Source organism: Podarcis gaigeae (assembly GCF_964106915.1).
Source record: "Podarcis gaigeae genome assembly, chromosome: 1".
NCBI lineage: Eukaryota > Metazoa > Chordata > Lepidosauria > Squamata > Lacertidae > Podarcis > Podarcis gaigeae.
Genome location: NC_139678.1, coordinates 58513203 through 58526024, shown reverse-complemented (window position 1 = coordinate 58526024; position 12822 = coordinate 58513203). Strand labels below are relative to the sequence as shown.

General features: G+C 39.7%; 1 protein-coding gene across 5 annotated transcripts in view; it reads left to right on the top strand.

Moving 5' to 3' along the window:
* ANO1 (anoctamin 1) overlaps positions 1–12822 on the top strand; it is a 141824-nt gene that overhangs the window by 106735 nt on the left and 22267 nt on the right. For 3 of the 5 annotated variants that reach the window (XM_083749855.1, XM_083749856.1, XM_083749854.1), the window contains 4 exons: positions 1941–2023; positions 6530–6601; positions 10077–10154; positions 12171–12245. In XM_083749855.1, the coding sequence (XP_083605981.1) occupies positions 1941–2023; positions 6530–6601; positions 10077–10154; positions 12171–12245 (308 nt within the window). The remainder of the gene's footprint in view (positions 1–1940; positions 2024–6529; positions 6602–10076; positions 10155–12170; positions 12246–12822) is intronic. The other 2 variants (XM_083749858.1, XM_083749857.1) reach the window with 1 other exon arrangement.

The following is a 12822-nucleotide window of genomic DNA, read 5'->3' as shown; positions in this document are numbered from 1 at the left end:
AGCTCAATCCAGATAAGACTGAGGCACTGGTATTAGGTGGTTCCCTAGGCTGGATGGGTGGAAGATTGCCTGCTCTTGAGGAGGTTACACTCCCTCTGAGGGAACAGGTACATAGCTTGAGGGTGCTCCTGGATCGCCATTGTCACTTGAGGCCCAAGTGGCCTAGGTGGTGTGGAGTGCCTTCTGCCAGCTTCGGTTGGTGGCCCAGCTATGCCCCTATCTGGACAGGGAAAGCCTAACGTCTATGGCCTACACTCCAACAACCTCTAGATTGAATTACTGCAATGCGTTATACGCAGGGCTGCCTCTGAAGACAATTCAGGAACTTCAGCTGGTGCAGAATGCAATGGCCAGATGGCTCACCAGAACAAGACGGTTTGAGCGTATAACACCAAACCTGGCATAACTGCACTGGCTGCTGATCAGTTTCCAATTCGAAGTGCTGGTGTTGACCTATAAAGCCTTACACGGCTCAGGGCCTCAGTACCTTAAAGACTGCCTCCTCATACAAACTAACCCAGACCATGCACTTGTCATCTGAGGCCCTTCTCTATGTCTCCACTCCCAGAGAAGTTCAGAAGGTGGCAACAAGGGAATATAATGTAATGTGTTTCTAAAGTTGCACACCTCCCTGAGATCTTTTGATAAATGGTGGTGGTGGTGTGTGTGTGTGTGTGTGTGTGTATGTGTAATAAATAGTTTATTGCTCCTACTATTTACCCACCCTTCACCCTAAGGTCCAAAGACAGGTTACAACAATTTAAAATATAACATGCCAAACAGTTTAAAACAAATTACTATCACAAAAGTGAGGTAGGTTCCAAAAATACACATCTCAGAGAGCAGGTTCTTCCATTCCCCAACATTGTTCTCACAAGAAATGATGCTTTAATTGAAATGCTTAGAAGCGTATAAAGGTTTATAAGTTTCTGAGCATTCTCACAAGCACTATGTCAAATTCTAGAGTTAACCCAGGCATAGGCAAACTCGGCCCTCCAGATGTTTTGGGACTACAATTCCCATCATCCCTGACCACTGGTCCTGTTAGCTAGGGATGGTGGGAGTTGTAGTCCCAAAACATCTGGAGGGCTGCGTTTGCCTATGCCTGAGTTAACCAGTCAATCAGTCAACCTGCCTATTAGTGAGCTAGATTCCCTGAAGTCTCCCCATCCCTTTGCCTATGAAGGGAGAACTGGCATAGGAGAGAAGAGGGGCTCTGTGACCCATTTCAAGCATGAATCCAGATTTGGGAAACATGGGTCTGGGTTGACAAACAATTGGCAAAAAGGGAAAAGATTGTGGAATTGTGGCAATTGGCAAAAGGGAAAAGAGTGGTAAGTAGGCTGAAGGCTTAATGGGAGCTGAGATATTTGTCTGGGGATCTGGTATGCCATAGTGAATCTTCTGCCTTTTAGGAGTGCCTCATCATATGTACTGCTTATATATTTGTAAATAAAGTCAAGGCAACTTTTATTTTGTTTTATTCCTACAATATTTGTAAATGAAAATTGCAAAAACAGCATTAAGTGTCCTCTCGTGTTTAGACTTACTAGTAACCCAATGTGATCAAATCAATTACAATTATTTACAATCATCAGTCTTAAAGGCAGTAGGGCAGGCATGACCAAACTTGGCCCTTCAGCAGTTTTTGGGACTACAATTCCCATTATCCCTGACTGTTGGTCCTGTTAGCTGGGGATGATGGGAATTGTAGTCCCAAAACAGCAGGAGGGCCAGGTTTGGCCATGCCTGCAGTAGGGTCTTCCATTCTACTTTGGGCTTTGAAAGAAATGTTTTAATTTATTTGGAGAGGAAAGAAAGTAGTGTGCTGTATAGCATATGTAACCATCTCTGGTTTTGTTAATGGAAACCATAACAAATAGCAAGTGGTAGAATTAGCCTGCTCTTCTTAAGTATTTTTTTTTCTTTTAACCACCCAGCTGCTACATTCATGGAACACTGGAAGAGAAAACAGATGCGTCTGAACTACAGATGGGATCTGACTGGGTTTGAAGAAGAGGAAGTAAGTTAATTTTGTTATGTGCTATTTCATTGGTTGTTACATCTGCCAAATGGTCTTTCATTTTTAGTTGTTGACCCATTGGAAAGGAAAATCCTACACATATACTATTTCTAAGTTTGGGAAGGGTGTGGTAGTACGGTAGCATGTCTTGTTACCATGGAAGCATAACGTTAGAACTATAAAATGAGGGTCACGCCTAGTGTTGTGGGCATTAAAACATATATAGCTTGCAAATGACTCCCTTGATACAGGAAACATATTAAGTGAGCACACCCATGAAGGAGAACGGGAGGGAGTGTGTAAGAAAAAATTGTGTGATTTGCTCTGTTTTGAGAATAATTCTCTCCTAAATGCAGGGTGACAAGTACTTCAGTTGTGAGCCTAGATTTTTAAACTATAGCTTGTATTCAGCATATCAAACATTGATTGAAAGGTAAAATAATTCAAGACAGCAAATTATGTAGAAAATATTAGAGAGCACTGACATAATTTAAGAACCGCAAAAGGAAAATGTTGATTGTTTTGAAAGAGTGTTTTTCTGCTGTTTTCCTTTTGTTATGTTTTAATGTTTAGTTTTTTCAATTTTCCCCCTGAAATGTAAATTTCCCTAGAAATAGTTTGTAAATCAATCCAGTGTTTGTATAATCCATCCCTTACAGTTCCATTTTCAAAAAGTGAATAAATACTGCTTAAAATACTGCTTTAAAAGTTTTATAAGGAAATCAGGTAGCTTTTCGGTGTTAGTTGTGAGCTTCTATTTATAAAATAACTTCTGAGCTTCCAAATTAGAATTGAGTGTGTTACTGGTTTCAATGGCATGTTACGATGAACCCTACAATCTAGGTCACGCTGAAAAGAAACAAACCATAACCCCTAGTTTGGGGATTTGAACCAGAGATTGCTCATTTTACTCCTAACAAACCACTTTCTGTAGCTTACTAATCAGGGTTTGCTGGAATAAAACAAACCATGGTCCCTTGTTCCTACATAAAGCTAAGCTAGGAATCATGATTTGTTTCCTCAGTATGCAAACGGAAAGGACATAAGCGCCTAAGAAAAGTGTGCTCACGATCAACATTTACCTATGTTTGCTGTGACATGCAAACTGGGCCACAGTGGATGAAGTTACTACACTAGACTAGGTTCAAGACAGAGTTGCATAAATTTTTGAGGTGTTTAGTAGCCTAAACAAAAGCAAAATGTGTATAGGGAGCTTGAGGCATGCACTTCAGCCCTCACGTACACCCCTGCATGTTCTACCCTACTCCTTCACTCCCACCATTTGCTCATTCAGTGTGTCTGAAGGGAGTTTCAGAGCACATTCAGCTTGACCAGGCACAAGCAAAATCAGCCCTCCAGATGTTTTGGGACTACAATTCCCATCATCCCTGACCACTGGTCCTGTTAGCTAGAGATGATGGGAGTTGTAGTTCTAAAACAGCTGGAGGGCCGAGTACTTAGAAGCCTCCCTCTTATTACCTGCCTTATTATTGCAAGAAAATTGGTCATTGTTTTTGCCATTGCCTGTTCAGGCTGAATGCCTGAAGAGGACTTCTGTGGTTTCTGTTTGGATGTCTCAATCACTGCCTCTTGCAGTTAGGAAAGGCTCGTGAACCTAAAGGATTTATCTTTTTCTGACTTGCCACAACTTCCCTCAAATTTATTTTTGGAAGGTTCAGTTGGTGGGTTTTGCTCACACTCAGCGTTAGATTAGAACTGCACCAAATATTTTAACCAAAACCAGGTCATTGAAGTCAGGAGTAGAACGGGTGTGATTAAGGAGAGGCTACTTAATCGGTTACCCTGAGGCTACTCCCTTCTCTCCAACAAACATTCCCATTTTGCAATTTTCCTATCCCTCCACTTTCCTTTTTAAATTTATTTTTGCACTGTGTGCTCTACCTCTCCAGGGTTAGAGTTCATATCTCTCATATTTTAAAACTGGTGAGCAGACAAGGTTCCATTGAACTGTTGTGAGGTTCTTCTACTACCATAAATCACAGCTAGTTTTGGCATAACATAGCATAGTATACAGCAAACCCATAACCTATGAGCATTTGTGCACATTCAGCTTTATGCACTTGGCAAACAAAAATATATAAATAAAATAAAATAAAAAGGTGCAGGTGTCCAGGGCAAAAAGACTTTGGCAATTGTATGCATTGTGTTTGGACTATACGCAATTTCAACTTTAGGCGCGATCCCCAGAACCCCTGTGTAAGTTGAGGGCTTGCTTTACAGTTAAACGAATCTGAGCTGAGTAAACCAACTGAATTTGCATTTGAAGAAAAATGATAGTTCTGAAGCAAATGCATACAGTACTTTGTTTTTTGGTTGTGTATATGTGTGTCACCCTAGGCATCATCTTAGAAGAGACATTTCCTTTTTTATGAGAGAGCACAAGGAAAACTTCTTTTAAGATAATGTTTGCCAACTGCAGTGCTTACATTAAAATGTTTAAAACGCTGTACAGTTAGAGGCACAATTTTGTCTATCAAACTAAATATTCATTTTAGTGTAATCGTTAATTTAGGGCTGGGATAACGGAATTTAGGGTGGGTCATCTGCTTCCTGCAGATGTCTACATGTACACCCAGCAGACACCCAAACGTGACAGGGATTACACTGTCAGCTGATCTTTATCAAGCCTCTACTCTCAATGTCAAAGGTGATACATATTGAAATGAATGAATATAAATTACAGCCTTAATATTTTTTGACCATTGGGTTGAAAGGTCTTCAGTGACATCAAAGTGTTCTAAGGCCCTGATCCTGTTGTTTGCTTGCAAACATGTCGCTGGGCTAACATGAACCCCACATGCATACCTAGGACTGAGACGTAACCTATTGGATAACAATGGGAGGATGTTTTTATGGATACCATAAGACAACTGTTCTTTTATTTTTGGTACCTTGTTGTTAGCTTACATGAAAGTGGAAAGGATTAACTGTATCCTTCTAGTGGCAAATATCTTTCAGGGTTATGTTCAGTGTTCTCTGCAATGGTAACAGCCTGTGACCTGAGATAACTGCTGTTAATAGAATGTATTTTACTTTTCACTTAACACACTCCAGTCCCACTAATTCAGCCCTATGAGCCAAGCTCTTGAGCATGCATTTAAATCCTGCTGAAGACTGAAGAGGTTAAATAGTGTGAGACAAAATCCCCAGGAGCTTCTCGTCCCATTGAAATGAACACTGGCTGGAACTCCAGCGCACAACTGTTCTTTCATGTAGTTGTTGTTTATTCCATTGAGGGTTTAATCACATGTCACCATCCAGACTGTATACCACTATGTTACTTAAACTCATTCATCTTGATGCAATAATATGTTTCCTTTCATGCTACCAATTTAACATTAATATAAATGCAAAAGAAGACAGTTTCCCCAAAGATGCAGCCATGTCTCTTCTGATTCCTTCAGCCACATTCACATGAATAAAAACAATTGTATCCAGTGCAGAATTGTGCAACAGTGAAGTAATTTTAATTTTTATGTTTGTTTGTGTTTTTTATGGTTTCCTGAAGGAGGCAGTCAAGGTTTGGATTTATTTTTATTTTTATTTATTTTTTTGAAATTTCTCTACCTTTTTGATCTGTCGAGTGGTGAAAGATGCCTTCTGATCTCACCTCATTCTTTTTTCCTAGCATCTGATTTCCTTCCACTGCAATGATTCTTTCTTCCTATACTGTATATATATATAAATATATCCCTGTTGGGACTTTTTCATATCCATTCCCATATCCATCTAATGCATTTTTGAGGCACTTTCTGAATCTTTTGGCTGTCTCATTCCTTCAACTTCTGATTATTTTCACATATTTTCCCAGTGTGTTTGGCAAATCTGAAATGCATTCTTTTGGCAAGACTGATGAGGTTAACTGATAAGAAAGAGCATATCAGCTGTCCATAAACTGAATGCTTAAACTCAAACCACCTTATTGCTGTCCCAGCCCCTTCTTGGGTCATTTATGGTAACATCAGCTCAGATGAACAGTCTTACAAATGGCCTCTGTGCAATGACTGAAATGAAAGGTTCCAGTTTAAAATGAATTGCAAGGCTGCAAATCAGCACATTATGCAATATAAACCATTTGCTGCTAGAGAAATTGTTGCAGGGTTGTACTTGATTTGCACTGCTGCTGGCCATAATCCTGCCTCTGTCCCATCTCTAACTGTGTGATGCAGCTGCTGTGTCATATGAGAGAGGAGAGCAGCCAATCTCGCAGCAGCAGTGTCACCATCAAGGCAAGGACATCAGCTGAGCCAGCAGCATTGCAGATTATAGTTTAAGGTCTTTAGCTACAATGGCACACCAACAGAGAGCAATGACATGAGCAAGCATTTAAAATTAAATCCTAACATTTTATTTTTCAAATAAGATTAACATTTTATTTTTTAAAAAAATAAATTACACTGGAACCTTTATTTGTTTTTGTTCTTGAACATTTGAATGGGTAGAAAATGGGTTTCATGGCTCACTAGCCTATTGACTTATTTGCAGGATCACCCCAGGGCTGAATATGAAGCTAAAGTGTTAGAAAAATCACTAAGGAAAGAATCCAAAAATAAAGAGGTAAGCTAACAATGTAGATTTTTTTTTTTATTCATAGTTGAGGTTTCCCCATTTACAATGACATACAGTAACAAAAAGCAACTCTCCACCTCCATTACCATTCTTTAACTTCACATATAAAGAAAGACAGATAGAGGTGGACACCCAAAAAGATCCCAAAGAGATGGACACCCAAGGACAGGGGAGCAAGAGAGGGTAGCTACACAAACAGGGAGAACTTGTGACCTTCTAGATCAGGCATAAGCAAACTCCGGCCCCCCAGATGTTTGGGACTACAATTCCCATCACCCCTGACTATTGGCCATGTTGGCTGGTGCTGGTGCTGGTGAGAGTTGGGGTCCGACAATGTTTAGATGACCATTGATGCAGTAAAATAATGTGAGCTCTGTAGGGTTAATTCAGATGTGGGTTCATCACAGGCGTAGTGACCATAGGAATTGTTTTAAGATTCCAATAATTCCTTAGAGGGCGTACATCCTTATTCTGTGCACGTTCTCACACCTAAATCATGGCGCGTGAATAGAATAGCAGTTTGCATCTCTACAACAACAACAACAACAGTTTATTCAAAGCCAGAACAACTACAGAAGCCTGTGAAAATAGCATTAATATATGTGTGCAGAATTGAACGCACTATATTGGTGTTTCCCAAAGTTCTGATAGCTGGGTCTTTTCCCCCGGAATGAAAATTGGAGGTATACTTTAAAAGATCTACTTTTAGTATGTAAAAGAATAAGAAATGTTTTTTCCTGACGAGCTCACTCCAGGTGACCCTGCCTTAAATCTATTATTAGAAGAAAATTGACTACATGCAGGAATACAGTGGGCAGCCTCCTCCATAGCTAGGTACTTAAGGGCACATAAAAACAGACTGTGACTAGAGCGAAGGATGTATTGTACAGGGACACATGTAAGAAAGCCGGGATTGGCTGCAGCTGTCTGTTGAATATACACTCTATGCCAAATCCAAGCTTACCTCTGTATAATGTGTGAAATGGCCCAAACACACCTGGGTAGATTGCACTGTATAGTTGCCTAGTGGATCTGCATCTAGTTAATCACCAATTTCTCTCCCTCCCACCCCAGTCCAGTTATTTCCAAGGAAACCACAAACTTCCCCCTCCCTGACCATTTCTATTTAGTAATTATTTTCTCTTGCTTCGTTTCCCATTGACTTTCTTCATTTTCCAGGTTCAAGTCTACATGAGATGCCATTTTCAATAGATTTACATATGTTGGACGGGTGTTGTGAATGGGTTATCATGTGTCTGGACTGTAATACCAGAATTGGCACCTTAATTTGTGGGGGTTTTCAGTTTCGTTAATGCTTGCAAGGCTCAGTTATTTGAGCCACTGCTCCAGAAAAGGAACACTCATCTTGTTGTATGGCTTTGCCCTGATGTCCTGTGAAGATAGACTAGTGAAGCAGCCTCATCAACACTGGAATTGTGCTGCACTGGAAACAACCATTGCCAGACATAAATATTACTTGCTGTAGAACTGAGTGAAGTTGAAGTAGGTTAAGTTCAACTTTGGGGATTATTTGCTTAAACATGAAGGCACTTCTGCTGTGACTGAACCAATTACATCTGTGTCTATGCATGTAATATTTTGACAGTAAGGTTTTATCATGGATTGGTATGAGTATGGCCCATCTGTGAGGCCATTATATATCAGTGCCCTGTGTGTACCATTGCAGATATTTGTCACTTCAGGATCAGAACGTAAGCATGTACTTCACATTCTAATTCACCAAGGGTTTAAAACAGTTTAGTTCCATTTATTTCAGCGTGATCCTAGTTTAAAACCAGGGGGGCAGAAACCCAAACTGGTTTATGGAATGATTTACCTAATTTTCAAGTCCTTAATTTTACATTTTAAGTGTTTCCCCTTTCTAACATCTCCAAGCTCCTTTGTAACCAAACTCCTGTACAACAACTACAGTCCTGGTTTTCTAGAAGAAGAATAGACATTTGACACACTTTCACTGATACAGATCTCTAAGTGCCACATGGTATGTAGTGGTCTGTAACAGTGTAGATCTGGCACTAAAAAAATAAATAAAAAAATTCAACTACTACAAAATTTGTGAGAGCCAGAGAACTCCCTCACCAAATGCTCCTGTGTAAAGTTGTTGATATTATTTATTAAATTTCTATACCACCCTCCATCTGAGGCCCACAAGGTTTACAATATAAAAACACAAAAATACATACCATAGTGCCAAACAAAAACAATACCCCCAGCCCACAGTTTAAAAGGCCATAGATTGTTTAATGAGCCAGAGGCCTGAGAAAAGAAGGCTGTTTTTGCCTGGCACCTGAAGATATGTAACAAAGGTGCCAGGCGAGCTTCCCTGGGGAGAGCATCTCACAAGCAGGCGCCACCACAGAAAAGGCCCCTTTCTTAGGTTGCCACCCTCCAGTCCTCTCATGGAGGAGGCACACACAGTGAAGGGCCTTGGATGAGGATCATAGGGTCTGAGTTGGTTCATATGGGGAAAATAAAAGTTAGCAGGCATGGAATAAGAGGACAGGTGTTATAAATTTATAACATATGGTTCAACAGCAGAGAGGAGTAAACTGCTCAAGTTTGCAAACAACACCAAACTGCTTAGGCTAGTGGGCCACAAATTGGCAGCTAAATTTCATTGTAAGTATGTATGCAGTGATGCAGATTGGAACAAGAGCAAAAGTATTTTTTATGTACTAATGGGAGAAAGACTGGTACGACTAGCCAAGCAAGAAATTCACAGTTTATGATGAATATCTCAATGAAAACTTTTATTCAGAATGCAACATTGGTGGTGGTGGTGAGGGGGTATTAAATTGTAGTTAACGTGGATGTGGGGACAGCAACTGCCAATGTTCTAAATGTACATCTATGGTGTGGACATGATTGAAATACTGTATTCCATTCCAGTCACCCTATCTCAAAAATGAACTAAAAAAGCAAAGATCTTGCAGGTAGATCCTTCTTGGTTTCTCCACAATCTCCTTTGGGTTCCACCATTCTGAAAAAGTTCATTCTACCTGCAAACTCACTACTCATTCCTGACTCCAGGTCATTGGTTAGTTAAATGGCTCTAGTCATCCCACTACAAAATATTGTGGGATTTTGCTGATAACTTTCATTATGAAGGAGATCAGACTCCTGTCTGACACATATTGTGACACCTTAAAATAATACAGATCCATTTTTATCCTTTGCATTGTTGTTTTTGTTGTTGTTGTTTTACTAGATAAGACTGGTCATTTTCCTGTGGTTTTATTTTGTACTTTCTTCCTTATAGTAATTTACTTCATTTCAGAAGACATAGCATTGGCCCATAACAAGTAAAGGCAGCTTCTATTTGTTTTTAAGCTGTAGAGTGTCCATATTTTGCTGAGGGTATTGATTTATTTGCATATATGAGTCAATGCTTTGTAACAACCATATTGCATGACCCTTTTCTGTTTCCTTCAAATGCCATCAGAAGGGCCCGCAATTGCCGGAAGAGGCAGCCAACAAATGGCGACAAAGAGTTAAGAGAGTCATGGCTGGGGTGAAATTGGTACATTTCATTCAAATTTGTGGAAACTTTCTGAACTATGAATAACTATAGAAAACACAAATTGATTTGTTTTCCAAACTTTGTCTGTTTATTGTCTAATATACACATATACGTATTTCCCCCCCTCCCCCTGCCCCCTTCTTCAGTACTCTTGTTGGGACTGGTTTTCCTCTTTGTTTGGAATGGCACTGCATGGTTAATCCTTCCATATTGACTGGTGTGGCACTTCTGCACGTGCCAGATGCTTGGCAGAGTTGCCTGCGGCTGTTTGTTTTTCCTCAGACAGCATGCGTGTGACATGCATGTGGCATTAAATGCTTGTTGTTTTTGAAGTGGCCTTCTGTAATTATATATGACATCGCAATATTAACACATCATTCCCTGTTTTCAGGCTTTAAAAATCAAATAATCTCTATGACACAGTGTGTTGAAATACAACTCAGCAGACCATGAAAATAAACAAGATATGATCAGATATTAATGTTACTATATCTGAACCCAAAGAGTATCTGAAGTGTATCTGAAGAAGTGTGCATGCACACGAAAGCTCATACCAAGAACTGACTTAGTTGGTCTTTAAGGTGCTACTGGAAGGAATTTTTTTGTTTTGACTATGGCAGACCAACACGGCTACCTATCTGTAACTGAACCCAAAGATGTTGCCCAAACCTTTAAAGGCCCTGTAACATCAGGAGAAGGTGCTGCCACTCTGCTTCCCATTCTGTTTCTCCGCCGTTTCTTTTTGTCACCTTTCTTCCTTGCCAAATGTAGGGGGCAAGAACTAGACTCCTAGGTGAAAAAGCCCAGGACAGAAACTCTTCTATATAGCAGCATCTGGCTTGTGGAACGCCTTCCCTAGGAGGGCCACAAGGTTGTCCCTAGCTTTGCCTAGCTTAAAAAAAAACTATTTTATTCCACCTGACTCTGGATGGGTTTTCAATCCCACATTGTTAATTGGTTTTGTTAATTGGTGTTTTTTTAAAAATCTGTGTTGTTTATAGTTGTTGTATATTGCCTTGGGGGCAGAAAAGGCAATTCATGAATACTTTTAATAAATAAAATAAACAAAAGGATGGAAGAAGGGAGCCAGTGGATGGATAGGATGGGAGATGCAGTGGTTTCATTCTGTCCTTCTGCTATGGGGCTTTTAAAGGAACTACATCATATCTTAGTTGAGACTGAGCAGCTGTAAACTAATGCAGGCAAGACTGGTTTGACAAGTATCAAGGCACCATGGCACTGAGATTCCACATTGCTGACCATGTTATTGACCATATTTTTCTTGGCAAACACATATCCACACACACATCATGTTTCATGTTGGCCCAGTTCATGCTGTCTTGCCCTTGAGATCATCTGCAGTATATCTGTATATTGGTTCCATATGCTTGCCTCAGTACCAGTTTCCTAAATTTTACCATATTCAGGAAAGTAGCTCCTGTTCCTCTGACTTGGAACAGAAAAGAGAAGCCAAATGAGCACACTCCTCGTTTGCATTCTTTAATCAACTTATTTAGTATCACTTTCATCTTTTCCCACAAACAATGGATTTTCAAGAGTGACGGATCTTTCACAAAGTACCTAAAATGCTTGTTCTGAAAGGGGGGGGGGATTTTCATAGTGGCCAATATAAAATAGACTAAAATAGAGATAGAGATAAATGTGCTTTGACAATCCCTAAAAATCTGTGTTTTTGTAAAAAATAAAATAAAATTGCTTGGCCTCATAACACTGATAAACAAACTAGCTCAATTTGAAATAAATATTGTGATATACTGACCCCTTTATATAGTTGTAGTTAACTGAATTGACTCCACACTGTTCTGATGTTTGCCTCCTAAAATGTTTACTTCCATTCCTGTGTCTTTGCACTACTATCAAGTTATGCATTTGATTGCTTTTCTACACATCAAAGTTTGGATGACCGGCACAAATTAAAAAGAAAATGCTTTCGCCGCTACAGTATATGTGGCTATATTACATTGCAGAGTCATTTTGTTTTCTTTCATGCCATAGACTGAAAAAGAAAAACTGACGTGGAAAGATCGTTTTCCAGCATACTTCACAAATTTTGTGAGCATCATTTTCATGGTAAGTATTACCTAGTAAATGTTTACGGTTAAGTGTAATGCAAGATTTTTCAAATGGTGACCAAAGCTTCTGTAACATTGGAGGACCAAGCTTCTCGCTGACTTCTCTCAAGTCGATTTTTTGGGGTCCACTTTCATTAATCAGTTTTTTTTTTCAGTTCATATACTGTGATTTTATAGTTGATAGTCATGACTACTGTATCATCCCCATTATGAGAGCATAAGAAGAGTTCTGCAGGAAAGACCTCTGTGGTCCAGCATTCTGTCCTTGCAATGGCCAGCCATATGCTACCTGAACTCCTGCGTTATTTTTTACAAATAAACATTTGAAGAGGATTGAAACAAATTCCACACACGCACACATAGACCAAAGCCTTTCAGCTAATTATTGGTCACATTCAGTGGAGTTGTATATGCTTGCTGTTCTTTCTATTCCACAGTTTATCATGTAGTGTAACTGTGGACATGCTTCTCAGCCATGATTTAGTTATTTCCTTGGCAGTTCAGAATTCCTCTGTAGCTTACATGGCCTTTAGGTTCACTGTTGATTGAATTACACCACCTTCTGAGAAAAGTGA